Source organism: Canis lupus, chromosome 30, assembly GCF_011100685.1.
Source record: "Canis lupus familiaris isolate Mischka breed German Shepherd chromosome 30, alternate assembly UU_Cfam_GSD_1.0, whole genome shotgun sequence".
In the NCBI taxonomy this organism is placed as follows: Eukaryota; Metazoa; Chordata; class Mammalia; order Carnivora; family Canidae; genus Canis; species Canis lupus.
In genome coordinates, this window is record NC_049251.1 from 10,169,323 (window position 1) to 10,191,327 (window position 22,005).

The window sequence follows — 22,005 nt, forward strand, 5'->3', positions numbered from 1 at the left end:
CTTTTAATTACAAGTTACTGCTAATTTCATGTCATCATTGTTAATCTGATTTGCTTTGGGTGGTGGTGTTGATGCCCTGAGTGTCAAAGGATACATAACTGCATCAGGAGTAATTGTGACCTATTATTTTTTAAGATATGATGCATTGTGATTCAAATATGAAATATTCACAGACCAATGGCTGAGGCAGATATAAATATAATTTCTCCATTCAGGGGCATTATATTGGTGGTGTGTAGCTCATGAATTTATGTTATTTGAAAAACTTACATCATATGATAGCTACGTAAGTATAAACTGTTAACTTTACAGAGCATTATTTTATCATATAGAATCATGGGCTTAATTAAGCTCACGTTCTTTTCTTACAAAAGTAACTAATAGGTAATTCATACACGATATTAGTAATGAGTATAATGTAACTTGTTTATTTTACTTCTCGCCAGTCTTTATCATCCAGATTTTTTAAAATTTGAAAGTAATCACTGAAAGGGAAGAGGAAGATAAAGTCTGAGAAAATGGGATCCCTGGGTGGCGCAGCGGTTTGGCGCCTGCCTTTGGCCCAGGGCGCGATCCGGGAGACCCTAGATCGAATCCCACATCGGGCTCCCGGTGCATGGAGCCTGCTTCTCCCTCTGCCTGTGTCTCTGCCTCTCTCTCTCTCTCTGTGTGACTATCATAAATAAATAAAAATTAAAAAAAAAAAGTCTGAGAAACACTGCTTTAGTAGTGTTTAATCTGATCAAGGTAAGGGGTGAACGCACTACCAAAAAAGGCTAGAGAGGTGTATTCCTCCTTCTAGTATCCAGGCTTAAACCTGAGCCACAATGCTATTACATGTTTTACTGTTCTGATGGGCTTCCATATAAGATTTTCCTTGGGGAAAAAAAGGGTCTTTCAATGTTATTTCAGTGAGGATGTGGTCATCTCACTGTATAGTGCTTAAAGACACATGTATAGATGATATTTCTAAGAGAACTACTTGTTTATGAAGTTGGGAACAGTGTTATTTCAGTGGATGGAGGTATTGACCACACTTCTACACGTAAAATACTGTTTAAAGATACATGAATAAATGATTATTCTTAGAGTGCTTAAAAAAAGGCTTCTGTAGCTTTAAAAAATAATTGGGAGATATCATTGAAGATGATAAAGTAAGGAGCTCCAGGAATTGGTTCCTCTACCAATACAACTGTTGTTCAGGCAAGAACGGTCTGAAGCAACTGTTTTGGAACTTAGAATCATGGTGAACACTTGCAGCATCCACAGGGATGCTTAACAAAGAAAGAGGTTGGTAAATTTCAGTGAATTTTTTTTTTTTTTTTTTTTTTTGTGTGTGTGTGTGTGTAGTGGCTACCACCCCCAGTCCCCAGCCCTATAGCAGGTAGCTATGGGGGTTGCTGCCCATAATTCTGGTGTGGCTTGCTGGTACCAGGATGGGTAATAGAGAAACTGTCAAAAATCAGAGTTGTGTGTTTAGTTCTGCCTGGCAGCTCACTGAGGGGATGACACAGAGACTGACCATTGTTTCAACCCCTATGGGCTGAATTGACTTTCTTGGAAGTGATGGTAGAGGAAATTTAAAGAGACACATATTTATATTTTTTTCTTCTCTTCACTTTTCTTACTGGATTAAGAAATTTAAGGAAATCTCTGTCAGTTCATTGGCTAACTGTAGAGATGAAGAACAGAGACTTCAGTGAACAGTAAGGAATAAAATTTTTGCAAAAAAAAGCAGTTTGGAAAAGTCACTGAACAAATAGACACCTGGCAGCCTTTATCAAGCAACAGTGGCAATTCTTGGGGAGGGGGAATCTGATTTCTAGAGCTACTACATTACAATATTCAAAATGTCCAATTCTCAACCAAACTCACAAAACTTACAAAGAAACAGAAAAGTATGGCTTTTAAAGGATAGTTTTGGGCTATAAATAGGCATTCATAGGAAAACATCTGTAAGCCCAGACATGACACTTAATAATAAACAAATACTTTAATGAACTCTCCCCTTTTAAAACAATTTTATTTATTTGAGAGTGAGGGAGTGAGTGAGACTAAGAGATTGAGTGGGGGTACGGGTAGGGGCAGAGGAGGAGGGAGGGGGAAAAGTAGGCTCTCCACTGAGCAGGGAGCCTGATGTGGGGCTTGATCCCATGACTCTGAGCCAAAGGCAGATGTTTAACTGACCCAGCCACCCTGGCACCTCTTTATTTTTATGTTTTGTTTTTTAAAAGATTTTATTTATTTATTTGACAGAGAATGAGCGAGCAAGAGAGAGTGAATAAGAGTGCACAAGCAGGAGGCGCGGGAGAGGGAGAAATAGGCTCCTCACCGAGGATATGGGACTCAGTGATATGGGACTCTGGGATCATGACCTGAATCGAAGGCTCAACCACTGAGCCACCCAGGTGCTCTGCAGGTGCCCCTTTAAATGAACTCTTAAATGAGTTCAAAGAGCTGAAGAAAACCACTGACAAAGAACTAACAGAAAAGAGGAAAACATATGAAAAAGTAGAAAATATTAGCAAAGAGAAATTATAAAAAAGAAACAAATAGAAAAGTATGCAGCTAAAATAAACTTACTAGGGAGTTCAACAGCATATTGGAGGGCATAAGAATCACTGAATTTTAAGGCAGGGTAACTGAAATTACTGAGTAACGGAGCAGAAAGAAATAAGAAAGAACAAAAAAGAACAAAGGGATTTATGAGACACCATCAAGCATACCTACTACATACACATTATGAGAGTCCTACAAAGACAAGCCAGCAAGAAAAAAATTTTGAAGAAATAATGGCCCAAACTTCCCAAATTTGTTGAAAGACATCAATTTACACAACAAGAATGAAACTGAATTACAAATAGGATAAATTCAAAGAGAATCACCTGGAGATATGTTATGATCAAACTGTCAAAAGTCAGGAACAAACAAAGAAGCTTGAAAGTAGCCAGAGAAGCAACTCATCACATACAAGGGATCCTCAATAAAATTAACAGAAATTAACAGCTGATTTCTCATTAAAAAACCATGGAGGCTAAAAGGTAGTGGAATATAGTTACTGTGCTCCAGGAAAAAAAGCTGTCATTTAAGAATTCTATTATCTGCCAAAACTATCCTTTAAAAATAAAGGAGAAATTAAGACATTCCCAGATAAACAAATACTAGGTAGTTCATTGCTAGTAAGCCTGTCTTACAAGAGGTGATAAAGGGATTCCTTCAAGGTGAAACAAAGGAACACCAATGGTAACTCAAGTAACTCAAGCCATGTAAAAAACACAAGTAACTTGTGAAGCTAACTACACATGTAAGTTATAAAAGCTAGTGTTAAAAAAAAAAAAAAAGCTAGTGTTATTATAATTTTGGATGCATAACTCCTTTTTTGGTTTATTATATTATTTAAAACACAAATGGGGATCCCTGGGTGGCGCAGCGGTTTGGCGCCTGCCTTTGGCCCAGGGCGCGATCCTGGAGACCCGGGATCGAATCCCATATCGGGCTCCCAGTGCATGGAGCCTGCTTCTCCCTCTGCCTGTGTCTCTGCCTCTCTCTCTCTCTGTGTGTGACCATCATAAATAAATAAAAATTAAAAAAAAAAAAAATAAAACACAAATGAACAAAACAATCGTTATAAATCTACATTGACAAGCACACAATGTATAAAAATGTAATCTGTGATTTTAACAACATAAAGAGGGGAGAAAAAAATTAGAAATGAACAGTTAATGTATGCAATTGAAACAAAGTTGTTTTCTTTCTTTCTTTTTCATTTTTTTAAGATTTAGAGAGACACAGAGAGAGAGAGAGAGAGAGAGAGGCAAAGACACAGGTGGAGGGGAGAAGCAGGCTCCTTGCAGGGACCCTGATGTGGGACTTGATACTGGGTCCTGGGATCACGCCCTGAGACAAAGGCAGATGCTCAACCACTGAGTCACCAGGCATCCTGAAACTAAGCTGTTTTCAAGTCAAACTAAATTTAAGATGTTAATTGTAATCCCTACAGATACCCAGCTAAGTTGTAGGGTATAGGAGGAACATGCAAAAATCAACTGTGTTTCAACATACCAGCAATGGAATAGTCCAAAAAGGAAATTAAGAAAATAATTTTTTTTTAAATTTTTATTTATTTATGATAGTCACAGAGAGAGAAAGGCACAGAGACACGGGCAAGGGAGAAGCAGGCTCCATGCACCGGGAGCCCGATGTGGGATTCGATCCCGGGTCTCCAGGATCGCGCCCTGGGCCAAAGGCAGGCGCCAAACCGCTGCGCCACCCAGGGATCCTAAGAAAATAATTTCATTTAGAATAGCATCCAAAAGAGTAAAACACCTAGGAATAAATTTTAACTAAGGAGGGAAAGACTTGTACCCTGGAAACTATAAAACACTGCAGAAAGAAATTAAAGAAGGCCTAAATATGGGAAGGCATCCATGCTCATGGACTGAAAGACTTCACGTTTATTTTGTTTTGTTTTTTAAAGATTTTATTTATTTATTTGGGAGTGAGTGAGAGAGATAACAAGGGGGAGGGGGAGGGGAGAGGCAGAGGGAGAGGGAGAAGCAGATCCCTTGCTGATTATAGAGCCAGATGCAGGGCTCAATCTCAGTACCATGGGATCATGGGGTCATGACTGAGCTAAGGCAGAAGCTTAACTGACCAAGCCACCCAGGCGCCCCCTGGAAGACTTACTGTTATTAAGATGGCAATACTCTCTAAAGCAATCTATAGATCAACTCAATCTCTATTAAAATTCCAGTTGCCTTGGGGCACCTGGGTGGCTCACTGGTTGAGCGTCTGCCTTTGGCTCAGGGCATGAGCCTGGGATAAGTCCCACATTGGGCTCCCTGCAGAGAGCCTGCTTTTCCCTCTGCCTCTGTTTCTGTCTCTCTCTCTGTCTCTCATGAATAAATAAAATCTTTAAAAATAAAATAAAATAAAATTCCAATTGCCTTTTTACAGAAACGGAAAGGCCAAATTTGCATGTAACTGCAAGAGGCCCTAGTCAAAGCAACACTGAGAAAGAAAAAGTTGGAAGGCTCACATATTACAACTTAAAAATTTACTACAAAGCTATGGTAATTTAAAAGCATAAGGACAGACCAAAGGAATAAACTTTAGAATTTAGAAAGAAACCCAAACACATCTATGACCAATTGATTTTCAACATAGGTGCTAAGACTACCCAATGAGGTAAGAACAGTTCCTTAAAAAATGGTGCTAGGGTAACTGGAAACCATGTGAAAAAAAGAATGAAGTTGGATCTCCTCTCTCATTTCAAAAATGAACTCAAAACAGATCCATAGTCTAAATATAGAGCTAAAACTACAAAACTATTGAAAGAAAACATAGGGGTAAATCTTCATGACCTCACATTTGGCAATGGATTCTTAGTTTTGACATCAAAAGCATAAGAGACAAAAGAGACAAAATAACCTTTATGCATTGCAAACATTATGAAGAATATGAAAACAGGGATCCCTGGGTGGCGCAGCGGTTTGGCGCCTGCCTTTGGCCCAGGGCGTGATCCTGGAGACCCAGGATCGAATCCCACGTCCAGCTCCCAGTGCATGGAGCCTGCTTCTCCCTCTGCCTATGTCTCTGCCTCTCTCTCTATCTGTGACTATCATAAATAAATAAAGATTAAAAAAAAAATAAAAACACAGCCTATAGAATGGGAGAAAATATTTGCAAATTAAAAACCTGATAAGGGCAATTAAAAAATAAATGAAAATAAAAAAATATAAAAATCTGATACGGGCTGCATATCTAGAATATATTGAAAGAGAACAGAAGAGGCCATCCCAAAATATGCCACCTTGGCATACTGATTATTTTGAATTTAAGTTACTTAAGAAACAGCAGGTGCAAAAAGTATACTCTGACCTTCTTTTGTTTTCCTAAAAGCAGGAAATAAATGTCCCATATGAAGATATCCTCCCTGTACCAGAGGATAGAAAGTATCCTTAAATAGGGAATCAGAGGTAGGGAATTCAAGGTCAAGAAGGCTATATAAACAAACTCTCTTCTTCTTCAATTTGGTACTCCAAGCCTTAAACCCCTCTGTTTTGTAAAATCTTTACAAAAAATTGTTTCTTTGACTAAAAGGTATAAACTCAGTTACTTCTTTGAGTCTCATTATTTCTATGAGTTCCCACATATACAAAATTAAACTTTTCTCCTATTAATCTGTCCTATGTTAATTTAATTATTTGGCCAAACAACCTAGAGAGAAGAAAGGAAGAGTTTTCCTCTTCTTCAATATAAAGAACTCTTAGAACTCAACAACAAAACAGTCCAATTCCAAGATGGGCAAAGGACTTGAACAGACATTTCTCCAAAGAACATAGATAAATGTCCAACAAGCATATGAAAAGATGTTCCATATCAGTGGTCATTAAGAAAAGATGTATCAAACTACACTGAGCTACTGTTTTATACCCACTAGGATGGCTTTAATTAAAAAAAAAAAATAGAAAATATCAAGTGTTGACAAAGATGTAAAAAATAGGAGTTCTTTTACATTGCTGATGGGAATGCAAAATGGTACAATTATGGAAAAACAGTTTAGTGGTCACTCAAAGATTTAAGCATATAATTACCATAATGACACAGTAATTGTACTCTTAGGAATATACACCCAAGAGAAATGAAAATATATGTCCACATAGAAACATGTACATGAATGTTTATAGTAGCATTATTCATAATAGTCCAAAGGGGGAAACAACCTAAATGCTCATCAATGGATAAACAAACTCTGGAATATACAATCTTATTATTTTAAGATTTTATTTTTAAGTTATCTCTACACCTAACGTGGGGCTTGAACTCACAACTCTGAGATCAAGAGCTGCATGATCCACCAACTAAGCCAGCCAGGTGTCCCTCCAGTGGAAAATTAGAATATTATTTAGCCAAGAAAGGACTGAATACATGCTACAACTTGCATGACATCAAAAACTATACTACATGAAAGAAGTCAGACACAGAAGGTCATACATTCTATGGCTCCTTTTATATGATATGTCCAGAGCAGGCAAATCCAGAGAGACCAAAAGCAGATTATTGGTTATCAGGGGATCAGAAAAGAGGGAAATGGGGATTATTTAGTGGATACAAGGTGTTTCTCCAGCATGATGAAAACGTTTTGAAACTAGAGAGAGGTGATGGATACACACAACAGCTGAACTGTACACTTTATCATCATTAATTGTATATTTTATGGTTTTCAGTGGTCACTTTAAAAAAATTTTGCTAGTGGTGGTGCATTCCACCACCTCCAATTTTTACAATTGTAAAAACTTAACAATTTTTTAAAAACATATTTCTTCTTACCTGAAATGAGAAGCTTGATTTAGGAGGCAGCTATAGTCATCAGGAAGCTCTATCAAACTATTTCTTTTTCTAGGGTATCTAGAAATGTAATTTAAAAGACAATTTTACTTATGAGTAAATAAGCCCATGTCAAAAATTGACAAGGTAATAGAAGGAAGAATATCTTAAAAATAACAAAAGGATCCATACTTGCAACCCACAGTAATTCCTCCTATTGACTACATTAAATCTGAGTTTCTCAGCCTAGAATTTCAAATCTTTTCATCATCTGGTTTCCTTTCCAAACTCAACTCTCACTATTTCCTAAGACTAAATTGTTCTAGCCAGATTTCCACCATGGTTAGGAAGGTAATATAAAGAAGTTAAGAACACAGTCTTTGAAATTAGACCTCATTATAAATCCTAAATTCTCTGATACCTGACAAGTCACTGAAAATAAGCCTGTTTTTCTTGGGTTTGTAAATGGAGGATGAATATATTATACTTTCTCAGTCATAAGGCACACCATCAATTTCATAACACATTTTTGAGGATGAGGGAGAGAGAAATATAAAGGACTCATGCTGATTTAAGAAATGTTAAATATAAATAATAGTACGGAGGAATCTCACAGCTGTTGAGGACTCAATAAGATATTGAAGTGGAACATAATATGCTTAGTACTTGATAATATGTTTGCAAATGTTATTATTCACTCTTACCATACAGTATAGCTACAATAAAAGCCTTGAATGCACACCCTAGGAAGTTTACCATTTGAATAACATGGAAATTCTATCCTCAAACCCCAATCACCTTAAATTCTATTATTCCCTCTCTGTTTAGCTGAAAATTATCTCCTCTAAGACTAACTTTGCATCATTAAGACTTTTTTACTCTTTAAATTTCTATAGCATAACAGTATATTCCATATATTATTTTACGTAGTTTATGCACATAATTAAATTGTAAATTATCCATGACCAAAAAGCTGTATGTATTAGGTCTTTTAACTCTCCCAAAATATTTTAGTACCATGCTGGGGAAATAGTAGGTGTCTAAAAGGCACACAATGAACTGAAATAAAGGAAAAATTATGTCAGATTAATAGTTCTAAAATAGATACTCATCTTTTAAACTTTTCTCTCTATTCTTTCTTTTCTTGGTGATGTGAATACTACTGTATCTACGTTATAAAAGCTCAATCTATAATCTCTTAATCACTAAAGCTGGGTTAAGGAGTAGGTAGCAATGTACATTTACAGTAAACGGGAAAGAAGTTCAAGGGGTGAGAAAAGATGAGAAGAGAAGGTGGCAAATGCACATTGCCTCACAATGTTTGCTTTGGCCATAGAAAAAGGGTACTGATACTATGAGCACTTAAGGCTAGAGGTCAATTCCTCTTCTTGTTTCCTGATGCAATTCATTGGAATAAAAATTAGACACATACATAACATGGGCGAGCCCTGTGGAGGATACAAAGAAAATAAGCATGCAGTTTGGGCCCTGGTAAATTTACTGTTCAGGGCTTGATGGTGCTGGCAGGCACACAGGCACACACACAAATGATAGGACATTACTTGGCCAGATATGCGGGAGGAGGTTGCATTTGAATTGTTTTTGAGGAAGAGGTGGATTTTGATTGAGCTATAACTTTAAGGGAGACAGGAGGGCTGAACAACAGTACTGTTCAGTCTCTAAGTATATAGATAGGAAAGGAAGAGGAAGAGGGAATAGTCCTATTTATACCTTATTCTATTCTTTAAAGGAAAAAAAAATGGTGCATAGGAATACTGTTACTACCTTCTGATTTTAATATACTGATTTAATATGCTATCTCCTCCTGTGCCTTTTAATACGCATGTACGAGCCTAAGGAAGAGGAGCTGGTGGAGTCAAACAATTAAAGGATAAAAGGATAGCCACTCCAAGAAAAAAAAAAAAATCAACTGTAGGAAGAATCTAGTTTCTGGCAAAGAACCAAAGATGTACACAATGTAGGAAACTATGTACTGAGTAAGAACGAAGAGACATTTTGGAAAGCATGTTCCACAAACCAACTACTTTTGGAAACACAACCTGTAGATGGGTTGGGTGGGGTGAGAGGAGGACTGAGAAGTAAAACCAACCTGACTATGGTGCTTTTTTGCTTCAAACAATTTAGTAAGGCAGGATCTGCACACCACCTACATGGGGAGCCAAGAGAAAAGCAAACAGATCATCACAACTTCAGTGCAGTGTCATCAACGAGCCATCCTCTCCAAATCTTCCTGTCTTTTCTTTCCATGTTCCCTCTGCTAAACGTCTCACATCTTATCCCTTTGCTTTTCTTCTCTTCATTTTTGTCTCCCTATTTGTTTTCCCCCCTCTCTTTTAATTTCTTTTTTAAAGGGTTAATCAATCAAGGTCTTACTAGAAATACAGAAACCATTCTGAAGAGGGAATTTAATACCAGGAATTGGTAATAGAAGTGACAGAAGGGCTGTGAAGCCAAGCAGGAGACAAAAAGGCGGGGCAGGGATGCCTGGGTGGCTCAGCGGTTGAGTGTCTGCCTACGGTTCAGGGCGTGATCCTGGGATCTGGGATGGAGTCCCGCATCAGGCTCCTCCCAGGCAGCCTGCTTCTCCCTCTGCCTAGGTCTCTGCCTCTCTCTGTGTGTCTCTCATGAATAAATAAATAAAATCTTAGAAAAAAAAAAAAAGGGCAACCCAAAGATTAGCCAACAATCGGAAGCCACCACCTCTCCCAGGCTGGAGGAACAAAAGGAAATTATGATATTTTTAGAGCCCAGAGATTGGGTTCAATGGTGGATACTGGAACCACCACAGACTTGGCTGATGAGAACTAGAGCCAGAGAAGAGCTCCCACCACTGCCACAGACATTGCACAAAGCAGAGAGAGGTGGCTAACACTCCGGTTTCTCTCTTCCTCCTGGACTCCCATGCCCTGCCAGTACCTCCCACAAGCTGGATGTAGGCAGAAGCCAACTGACAAGAAAGACTGGGAATGTGGCCTGCAAGTCTCAGTTTCCTGTACTACAGAGCACAAGATGAGGAAAGGCTCTGAGGCAAGAAGGGCTAGGAATAGTTCAAAGGGCAAGGACATTCTGCTTCAGAGTTTGAATTTTTATCACTGACCTGGAATAGCAAGTTCAAAACATACTGTCTCCTAGAATATACACGTAAAATTAGTACAACCCACTGTGACTGTATTTAACACAAAGCATGATACTGACTTTCTGGGATCCATTTTGTTTTAATTAATTTTTAATCACCCTGAAGATTAGAACACCTTGTGAGAAATGAAGATACATAGAAAAGAACCTAAAAGAGATGAGAGCACAGAATAGGTGGCAGGAGACAAGGAGACATTCACTTAAATCCTGACATAGGCATGGAGGAGAAAAAGACACTGATAAAGAAAAAGGAGAAAAGTTAAAGGCAAAAACTTGATAAGATTAAGGAAATCATGATAATGTGCTTTATAACTATAACTATATATATATATACAGTTTTCTTTTCTTTTTTTTTTTGAAGATTTTATTTATTTATTCAGGAGAGACACACACAGAGAGAGGCAGAGACACAGGCAGAGGGAGAAGCAGGCTCCATACAGGGAGCCCGACGTGGGACTCGATCCCGGGTCTCCAGGATCACGCCCCGGGCTGCAGGCAGCGTTAAACCTCTGCGCCACCAGGGCTGCCCTATATATAGTTTTCAACCCAGTTCCCAGCACAGAGCTCCTACACCTTGGACTTTCCTATGTGATGAGAGTGATAAAGTGTCTTTAGGGTGCTGGTTGCTAGGAGAACCAACCATGTGATTAGAGGGCTGGAACTTTCAGTTCTCTTATTTCAACCTCCATGGGCTAGAGGTTAAATCAATCACTTACGGCCAATGATTTAATCAACCATGTCTATGTAATATAGCCTCCAAAAAATACCAATATTAACAGGATGTGGAGAACTTTCACATTGGTGAACATGTGGTGATTTGGGGAGTATAGAAACTCAGTTACTTTTCCCCATACCTTGCCCTATGCATTTCTTCCATCTGGCGGTTCCTGAGTTATATCCACTCATAGTAAACTGGTGATCTAGTAAGTAAAATGCTTCTCTGAGTTCTGTGATCTGCTCTAACAAATTAACTGAATCTAAGCAGGGGTCACTGGAGCCTTTGTTCTATAGATACTAGGTCAGAAGCACAGGTGACAACCTTGGACTTACTAGTAGCACCTGTCTGAAATGTGTCTGTGTTAGGTGTGTCGGTATATAGGATTGAGTGCTTGTGGGATCTGATGCTATCTCCAGGTAAATAGTGTCAGAATTGAGTTGAATTAGAGAGGACACCCAGCTGGTATCACAGAATTGTTTGGTTATGTGTAGCCAAAACACCTTCCCCTAAGCACACATTGGAATTGGGTGTCAGAATCTTCAATGGCGGAAATAAGAGTAACAGTGAGAAGTGATTATTAAAACAATGCTATAAGTCAATTACATCTCAAAAAAAAGAGATTGAAAATGATAGATGCAAAAATAGGGAAGAACACTAGCAGTTAAGAGGTAGAAAGTGATTCAGAGGGCCAGTTAATAATGGGGTAAAAAAAGGTTTTTCTGGAAAAATAATTACATTCTCCCAGGGAATGCATTTTGATCCACCAAATGACTTTTTTATTCCTCTTCTGGCACCTTCCTGAGATGTGTGAGATATGCTACTGCTTTGGATATCACCCCAATTTGGTTTTAGTGTTTAGTTGGGACACTATGGCTGCTGACTATGTGACTCCTGCCTCACCCACTAAGCCTGCCTGATGATTTACAACAGCAAGAAATGGCAACTTTGGGGAAGAGTAGTACAAGGCATGGTAATCACAGTGGGACAAGCGCAAAGTCCAGCTGCCTATGGCTGCTGGACTTAAGTCCAACTCTCTGAGCATGTGGATTAGGAATCTCCTATATTTTTGTTATCCACTTCAATCAAATCTAATCAATCTAAAAGCTTAGCAAAAAATTTTAATTAAAAATTCCCAAATTGTATAATGACCTAACAATGATATTTTGCCCTCATTAGTACCTCTGGAGGAGGGGTCTTACAGTATCCCAATATTCTTGAAAAAGCAGGAACAAATTTGTTGGTAAAGACAGATAGCTACAGAGTGCACTGTACTCTCCTTCTGCAGGATCTGCAAGAGAATAAAATACATTTAATATGCACAATATTCTTCCTTGAACAATCTGTGAAAAGAGTTTCTTCTTGTTTATTTCTATACCTTATAAAACTGAGTGATAAATAAGTCACAGTGATCCTTTTTTAAAAAAAAAACACAGTGATCCTTTTAAAATGCAAATCTGACTCATTCTCCTGATGTTTCTCCAATGCTACACCACCACAAAATACACAAAGTCCTTATCATGGCATAAAGGTCCTACACAATCTGCCCCCGGCTGCCTCTTAAATCTCATATTTCCTACCATCCTCACCCTGTTCATTATGCTTCAGCCATACTCGTTCGTCTCTTTACTATTCTTTGATGATGTCAAGCAAGGCTTTGCAGTTAGTGTTTCCTCTGCTTAGGAATACTCTTCCTTCAACTCTCTGTCCAGTTTAACCCTATCTTTATTTCAATTTCTCTTTGCTCAGTGTATCCTCAAAGAGAAGTCTTCTATGGTTATCCATCTAAAAGTATTATCTACTCTGGCCCAGCATTCTCTATCCCCATGACCTGCTTTATTTTTCTTTGTAGCACTTATCACCACTTGATGTTATATTATGTACATTTTTCTGTTTGTATACATTTAGTCTCTTCCCAATAAAAGACTTAATCTTATTTACTCCTATATCACAGCACTGATTAGATAAATACATGATTTTTAAAAAATGCAAACAACAGATCTGTATTGGCAACTACTTAGTAGCACCCCATTTATAGGCATATCATGGAAATAATTGTGGGTTCAGTTCCAGACCACCATAAGAAAGCCAGTATCACAGTGAAGTAAGTCAAGTGAATTTTTGGTTTTCCAGGGCATATTAAAGGAACATTTCTACTACATTGTAGTTTATTTAGTGTACAGTAGCATTATGTCTAAAACAATGTACACACTTTAATTAAAAAATACTGTTAAAAAATGCTGATCATCTTCTGAGCTTTCAGCCAGTAATAATAATCAATCACCATAGATCAATCACCCTAACATATAATAATAGTGAAAAAATTTGAAATGCTGTGAAAATCATCAGAATGTGACATGGGCATGAAGTGAGCAAACGGTACTGGAAAAATGGCACTGACAGACTTGCTTGACAGGCTTGCTATAAACCTTCAATTTGTAAAAAACACTGCACCTGTAAAGCACAATAAAATGATGCATGATAAAAAAGGTATGTGTGTATATAGTACCAGAACAAACCTAGATCAAATAAACCCTACTGACAAACATATGTTCTCATTCATTTGGGGAATATAAATAATAGTGAAAGGGAATATAAGGGAAGGGAGAAGAAATGTGTGGGAAATATCAGAAAGGGAGACAGAACATAAAGACTCCTAACACTGGGAAATGAACTAGGGGTGGTGGAAGGCGAGGAGGGTGGGGGGTGGGGGTGAATGGATGATGGGCACTGAGGGGGGCACCTGACGGGATGAGCACTGGGTGTTATTCTGTATGTTGGTAAATTGAACACCAATAAAAAATAAATTTATTATTAAAAAAAAAACCCTACTGAATTGAGTTCAAGATAAAGAAGCTGATAGCCAGTTAAGCTGACATGTTCAGCTTATTCTCAAAGGACAAAAGCAAGAATCTCTGAACAATTTTGGTGATGCTTCCAAAATCCTACAAACGTTCTGATTTTTACCCATACAAAGCCACAAGGAAGCCTTGTCTACTTTGATGCAGATTTAAGGCAGGTAAAGAACAAAGGAAATGAGTGTTACTCAAATATACGTGTCCTTGGTTTATTATAACAGCCTCACCTAGCAACGTTTCAGTTCTTTTGTAATAGTCATATGTTCAAAATTCAAGTAACAGAGTATATAATAAAGTTTTCCTCCTACTTAGCCAAATTGTTCTCTTCTCTAAAGGCAGCCAATGTTTCTAATTTTTTGCATATCCTATCAGTTATATTCTGTGTGCAGACATTTTACAAGCTCAAGTACATAAACTATACATAGATAGAAGTTAAGAGTAGGTTTTGCATATTATGAGGCTATTCTCATTTTTGGTCTCACCTTTAACCTATACCATGGCAGGGGCACACATGTTGGGAGTGAACACTAATGAAAGAGGTACAGAAGAGAGAAGTGGTTTTACCTGCCTCCCCCTTGTATTTTTGAGATTGAAGATTAAGAAAAAAAAAGTCTCTTACTTGCTACTCTGAGATTTCATTTTCCTACTTACTGGTAAGCAGTTCTTCAGGTGGAGTTACTCCAAGCAAATAGTGGAAAAACAGTGCAGCACAGCGAAGGTAAGGGGTGATACCATTCTTCAGTGAGACCCACAAATACCAGCCAGGAACACCACACCCAATGCAGCTAAGAGGCAATAATTCCAGAACAGAACGAATACCAATCAGACTAAAACTTTAGACATATCCCCTTTTAAAAACATAGCTAAGTATTTAAAAAATTTTAAATCCATTTAATACAAAATATTTAACTGGTGATAACTTCCATCTTTAAATCTTATAAAAATTTCCTAAAGAAAACCACAGATCTTGCATCTTTTATCATGTAGATTTTTACTATGTTTTTTTTTTTTTTTAAGATTTTATTTATTTATTCATGATAGTCACACAGAGAGAGACAGAGAGGCAGAGACACAGGCAGCGGGAAAAGCAGGCTCAATACAGGGAGCCCGATGTGGGATTCGATCCGGGGTCTCCAGGATCGCACCCTGGGCCAAAGGCAGGCGCCAAACCGCTGCGCCACCCAGGGATCCCTCATGTAGATTTTTAAAGCAAGTAACTATTATCTTCATTCTCCTAACCCCTATGATGAAATGTGAATCAGATATATTTATCAATAACTAACCAAAGAACTTAGCTAAAAAAATTAACACTTTCTTCATTTCTGTATTCAAATTGATGATTCACAGGACAGTGAAATTATTCTATATGATATTTGTAATGCTACCACACAAGGAATTAACCCTAATGTAAAAATATGGACTTTAGTTAATGACTATGTATTGATTTATCATTACTGTGGTTTATCATCTTTAACAAATTTACTAATGTAAGATGTTAACCACAGGAGAAACTGGTGATAGGAGGGAGTAAATGGGAACACTTTGTACTTTCTGTTCAATTTTTTTGTAAACCTAAAACAGCTTTGAAAAATAAAGTCCAGTAACACACACACACACACACACTCTCTCTCTCTTCCTCCCACACACTCCTACCCCTTTAGTGCCTAAACTAAAAAACAAAATGAAATAGAACACTTAACTAAAAATTGATGAAGAAGATGAAAACAAAGAGGGGAGAGTGTGGCAGCAGGTAGAGTTCAGCAGGGCAGTCCTATTACTCTTTTGGCTTTAGCCTCTGTTAGATGTAGTTCACATATTAGAGAACAGCTTTAAAAAAACCCCAAGTTAGTTAAGTGCATCAACTGTATAGATTGCTTTAAAAAGATGACCTATTTTCTCTATTTCTTTAAATTCTAAATGCTGCCATCTGTCAAAATTCTATCATTTTTTGCCTATGTTCCCAGAACAGTTTACAAGAGTAAAGACATGTTCAAATTTGTTTCAGTCTCAGAAACAAACAAATGGGTAGTTGTTATCCCAAAAGCCCTTAGCTGATTTTTAAAAACTGGAATTAAAATGGTTCAAAGTTATTTTGCCAAACAACTGAACTAAGAGGTAGAATTATTAAAACAATACTGGAATAGGCTGGACTAACAGATTGCTACTCACCCACTTGTATACTGAGAAACTTCTGCCAAGAAAGAAGATGCAGAACGAGCCTCTTCACTCTCTTCTTGAACCTGAGCAAGGGGAATGTCTGAAAAAGAAAATCTGAAAGATAAATGTATGAATTTGCTTTCAATTTATAAATTACATCTCAATTTCATGGTTCCAGGATAATAAACAATGTCAACTCACTGAGGTTCTTTTCCTTGCTCTCAATCTAAATAGCTGATTCTAAATATTAAAACTGTTAGGTAAACTTTATCAGTGTATTAGGTGAAGAAACAAACAGGACAGAATCACACAGATATTTAATAAATATTTATCTCAGAGGTGCCTAAGTGATGCAGTTGGTTAAGTGTCTGACTCTGTTTTGGCTCAGGTCTTGATCTCATGGGTCATGGGACTGAGCCCTGGTGGAGCACCGCTTCGGAATCCACGTTCAGTGAGGAGTCAGCTTGAGATTCTCTCTCTTCCTCTCAAATAAATAAATCTTTTAAAAAAAAATTACCTCATTGTAATATGACTAGGTAAACAAAACAAATTAGTGGTAATAGAAATTCAGCCCCTAGAAAGGGAAGCAAATATTAAAAAAAAAAAAAAAAAAAAAAAAGGGAAGCAGGCAGCTATCCTATCTTTATGCTTAAGCAATGAGACACTTTAAAAAAATGTTGTAAGTTAATTTTCTTCCATTAACCAATCCGTAAAGAGGACCATTTCCAGCAATTACTAACTCACCCAACTTAGGTTAGAACTGAATTTCAGTTTTATTATATTAAAATGGGGATAAAAATGTCAACCTGTAGTTCACTGTGACAGATGGTTACAGCCCATTTGAATATATGCTCTCATTTTAAAAATGCTTTTTAAAAAATATACATTAATTCATCTGAAAGACAACAATTAAAATTAAGCCAAATCTCTAACTTTGGTTGGATATTACTAATTCTTCTCCTTTCCAGTTAGGATCTCTTTAGGAAAAACATACTTTTTTTAAAAGAGGAAAATATATTGTCATATTGATATTTCCAATTTAAATGTAACAATTCAATATTTGTACATGATTATTTGAGGTAAATTTTATATGTAATGAAATACACAAATATTAAAAGTATCATTTGATGAGTTTTGACAAATGCAAACACCCAAGTAACAAGATTTTTTTTTAATTAATAAACTTCATTTTAAAGGTTCATTACAAAACTGAGCGGAGGGCACAGAGCTCCCATGTACCTACTGTCCTCACACATCCAATGTCATCCCTGGCTATCAACATCTAGCACCAGAGGGGTACTTTTGTTATAATCAATGAACCTATGCTGACATCTCATTATCATCCAAAGTCCACAGTTTACATTAGGGTTCATTTCTGGTGTTTTATATTCTATAGGTTTTCACAAATATATAATGACACATATCCACATGATAGTATCATATAGAGTAGTTTCACTGCCCTAAAAATTCTGCCTATTCACCCTTCTCTCTCCCTTAACTTCTGGCAATCACTGATATTTTTACTGTCTCCATAGCTTTGTCTTTTTCAGAGTGTCATACACAGCTTATCCTTGAACAACATGGGGGTTAAGGGTGCTTGCTGACCCCTCGCAGTCAAAAATTAACCTATGTCATTTGAGCTCTAAAAACTTTAATAACAACCTACTGTTGACTGGAAGCCTTACTGATAACATATCTAGTCAATTAACATATTTTATATATGTATTTTATATTTATATACTCTATGTTTTATATATTCTATGTATCATTTGCTGTGTTCTTTCAATAAAGTAAGCTAGAGAAAAGAAAATTTATTCTGCAAATCAAGAGGGGCGCCTGGGTGGCTATCAGTTAAGTGGCTGCCTTCAGATCAGGTCATAATCACGGGGTCCTGGGATCAAGTCCTGCATTGTGCTCCCTGCTCAGCTGGGAGTCTACTACTCCCTCTCCCTCCACCCTCTGCTCATGTGTTCTCTCTCTCTCTCGTATAAATCAATCTTTAAAAAGAGAAAGAAAAAGAAAATCTTAAGAGAGGGGTGCCTAGGTGCTCAGTTGGTCAAGTGGCTGCCTTCAGCTCAGGTCATGATCTCATGGGTCCTAGGATAGAGTCCCAAATGGGGCTCCCAGCTCAATGAGGAGTCTGCTTCTCCCTCTGCCTCCCTCTCCCCATCCTGGTTCATGTTCATTCACTCGCACTCTCCCAAATAAATAAAGTAAACCCCCCACACACACAAAAAAGAAAAAAGAAAATCGTAAGAGAAAATACATTTATAGTACTGTATTTATTGAAAAAAAAAAAAAACTCCATATAAATAGACTGTCTCAATTCAAACCTGTGTCGTTCAAGGGTCAATTGTTGTTGAAATCATATAGTATGTATTCTTTTCAGATCTGCTTTTTTCATGAAGTAATACACATTTAAGCTTCCTCAATGCCTTTTTATTGTTTGAATGCTTGTTTCTTTTTGAGCTGAATAATATTCCATTGTCTAGATGTACCACAGTTTATTCATTAACCTGCTAAAGAACATTTGTTTGCTTCCAAATTTCGGAAATTATGAATAAAGCTGCTATAAATACCTGTGTATAGGCTTCTGTATGGACATAGGTTTTCAGCTCATTTAGATAGATACCAAGGAGCATGACTACTGCATCATATGGTAGGAGTATGTTTAACTTTGTAAGAAAGTGCCAAACTGTATCTCCAAATGGCATGGAATTCCTTCCTCTCAGCAATGGATGAGAATTCCTGTTGCTCTACAACTTCACCAGTACTCAGTATTTCTGTTTATTTAAACTTCATCCATAAAGAAACATATGATCTTTCAACAAGAGATACAATGTAGAACTTAGGATTTATATATATATCTGATTAATCACAAGCATAATTAATTTTGCCAAAAACCCACGAGTGTTATTTATAGCTAACAACTGATAGGAGCTTTACCTGTGTCTATGGTAAGAAGGATCTGAAGCATGTGTGCCATGGTGATCAAATGGAAGAGATAAAGGTGGTTATAGGAAGAACTAATTGATGAAGGCTGCAGATCAACAGTGTCATCCCAATACAAGGATGGGAATGCTAACACAGCACCAACCTATGAGAGAAAATGGACATCAAGATGGGTGACCACAAAGACCAGCATGAGCTAATTTCATAACCAAAGTGTCAGATGCTACAGTGTGTTTGTATAGGTGTTTTTATAACTACTTAGTTTTCCTCATTATTCAAAAGAGTTATCTAAGAATATAATATACTACAAATGGAGAACACAAGTTGCTACCAAATAGGTTATCCCCTTTGCTGAAACTTCTTGTTCTAGACAGTGGTCTCAATCCTGTCTCCGGCTCAGAAGATTCAACATTACAATAACTTGGGAAAGTCTTAAAATAACACTGATTCACAGGCCAGTCTAATCAAATCAGAATCTCAGGGTATAGGGCCCAGTTACTGACATTCTTTTAAAGTTTTCCCAAAAGATTCCAAAAGACAGGAGTGACCACCACTGGGCAGAGTCCTGGAGGATACTGGCTAATCTGTATCCAGAAACTCTGTGCTCCCAACCTCACCAATGATCTCCCTAGAGAACTCATTTTGAAGGAATGGAGTCACTGCAGGAATGGAAAACTTGGGGGTTATTCTGTATGTTGGTAAATTGAACACCAATAAAAAATAAATTAAAAAAAAAAAGGAATGGAAAACCTCTACAAGAAACTTATAAACAGTTGCCACCCATCCATAGGCGTTTGAGGGAAGCCTAGATATGTCAATGATCTGGTCCCCAACACCACATAATCAATGATTTTAAGATAGCTCACACCATCATTTACTGCTTATAATGTAAACAAATTAAGAAAAATGGGGAAGAGGAAAGTTTAATATTTATTTAGAAAAAGTCTGCTTGGACAGACACCAACTAAATATAATCGACTAGGATGATAGCTGTTACAAAATAAAGAGTAAATGTGCTTTCATTTCTAAAGTGATTCTGATGGTCTTAGTCAAATCTGCATCTATTTGTAAAGAGAATGGGCAAGAGACTAAATTTTATAGTTTGAACATCAATAAATTTATAATTCTGAACAAAGACCATTACTTTGAATGAGGAAAATACATAAAATTATAAACTTGAGAGACTTAAGAAATTTTGTTGAACACTTACCAAAACATGAAAGAGATCTATAGATAGGAGACAAGGTGTATCTTCTGATTTTAGGTTAGGAAGAACAACTAAAAGAAATCAAACAACAGTGTAATTCATTCAAATAAGACAGTAATGTAGTTTAATATAATGTAAAACATCTAAAACAAAAATATAACAGGGTTATAAAATACAGGAACTGGTAAATTGACACATCACATCTTTGAGATAGGGGAACCACAATTAAAGAGAAATTAAACTGAGAAGAACTTCCCAGAAAACCTTGTATATAATTTAAGGGTTGAAAGATAAGATGCAGGAGGAAAAAAGGTAACTAGCATAACAGAAACAGAGACTATTCAGTAAGTATTTGCCAATGAATAATAATTACTTTTATATAGTATTCCTTAATACTTTTTTTCCTAACTACACATTTCTAAATGTTTTGCGATACATAAAATATGTGAGCAAGTTGGAGCAGGGAGCACTGAGAACATGCAAAGCAGTGTAAGTGAAATGAGGGTGAAGAATATCCTCCTGAACCAGCAAAATTAAACCTATTACTAAATGATCTATCCATGTCATTGATCCCTTTTCCAATTAAATTACGATACAGGGGATCCCTGGGTGGCTCAGCGGTTTAGTGCCTGCCTTTGGCCCAGGGCGCGATCCTGGAGTCCCAGGATCAAGTCCCACGTCAGGCTCCCGGGATGGAGCCTGATTTTCCCTCTGACTGTGTCTCTGCCTCTCTCTCTCTCTCTCTCTCTGTCTATCATGAATAAATAAATATAATCTTTAAAAAAAAAGATTAAGATACAAACATGTTAGCAGTTGCGGATGTTGGTTAAATAAAGCCCCTAGGTGGGCACAAGGGATGTAGGTTAAAAACATTTGAAAAATAAACCTGAGTTTTAGAATAAGATTGCAAATATTATAGAGGTATCAAGGTCTTTCGTTTTTTTCTTTTGTAAAGCTGCTGTAGTGAGTGTTCAAAATTAGTGCAGTGTATTGTTTCTTAATGAAATATGCCACCAGAAATGCAATGGAAAATACTTTGTAAATACTAATGTAATAATAATTTAGAGAAGACTACCTGAGAGGAGACGAATCAGGTGTTTCTGTATCAGGACCTGAGGACAGGTAATCTTCTGTGCAATGGCAAACTGCATTAATGCTTTCAGACCATTATGCTAGATTTTAAGAGACGGAAAGATAAAGAGATAAGGGAAGATGATAGGCAGAAGTCATTCACTGTAGAAATCAATCCCAGTCTGCAATAAGTTACAGACTTATTATATACTTTACATTCTTGCAAATAAATTACAGTATTTTTAATACTTTTAGAAAGTTTTATGAACTCATCAAAATTTTAACAGATTTTCCTATGACAAAGAAGTATGCAAGTTATTATTTCAATTCTCATTTAAGTATTCATTTTCACCAGTTGATTTCTTAAATGTCTGGACTAGTTTACTCTGTTGAGGCCTGGGCAAAAAAACGTATTTATAGAAATTCTAAAATGATGGCAAGCCCCCCTCCCCCCAAATTCCACTGAATTCAGGAAACATCTTCTGCTTCCTAACCAGAAGGCCAGGAACTGTAAAGCACAAGTCCCCTGTGCTAGCTGTCAGGAAAATAAGAGGGAAATG

General features: G+C 37.1%; 1 protein-coding gene across 3 annotated transcripts in view; it reads right to left on the reverse strand.

The window, feature by feature from the left end:
* UBR1 (ubiquitin protein ligase E3 component n-recognin 1) overlaps positions 1 to 22,005 on the reverse strand; it is a 140,278-nt gene that overhangs the window by 8,232 nt on the left and 110,041 nt on the right. For all 3 annotated transcript variants that reach the window (XM_038580190.1, XM_038580192.1, XM_038580191.1), the window contains 8 exons: positions 21,450 to 21,546; positions 20,378 to 20,445; positions 19,162 to 19,312; positions 16,228 to 16,315; positions 14,710 to 14,843; positions 12,383 to 12,491; positions 9,440 to 9,496; positions 7,333 to 7,410 (listed from right to left, as the gene is read on the reverse strand). In XM_038580190.1, the coding sequence (XP_038436118.1) occupies positions 7,333 to 7,410; positions 9,440 to 9,496; positions 12,383 to 12,491; positions 14,710 to 14,843; positions 16,228 to 16,315; positions 19,162 to 19,312; positions 20,378 to 20,445; positions 21,450 to 21,546 (782 nt within the window). The remainder of the gene's footprint in view (positions 1 to 7,332; positions 7,411 to 9,439; positions 9,497 to 12,382; positions 12,492 to 14,709; positions 14,844 to 16,227; positions 16,316 to 19,161; positions 19,313 to 20,377; positions 20,446 to 21,449; positions 21,547 to 22,005) is intronic.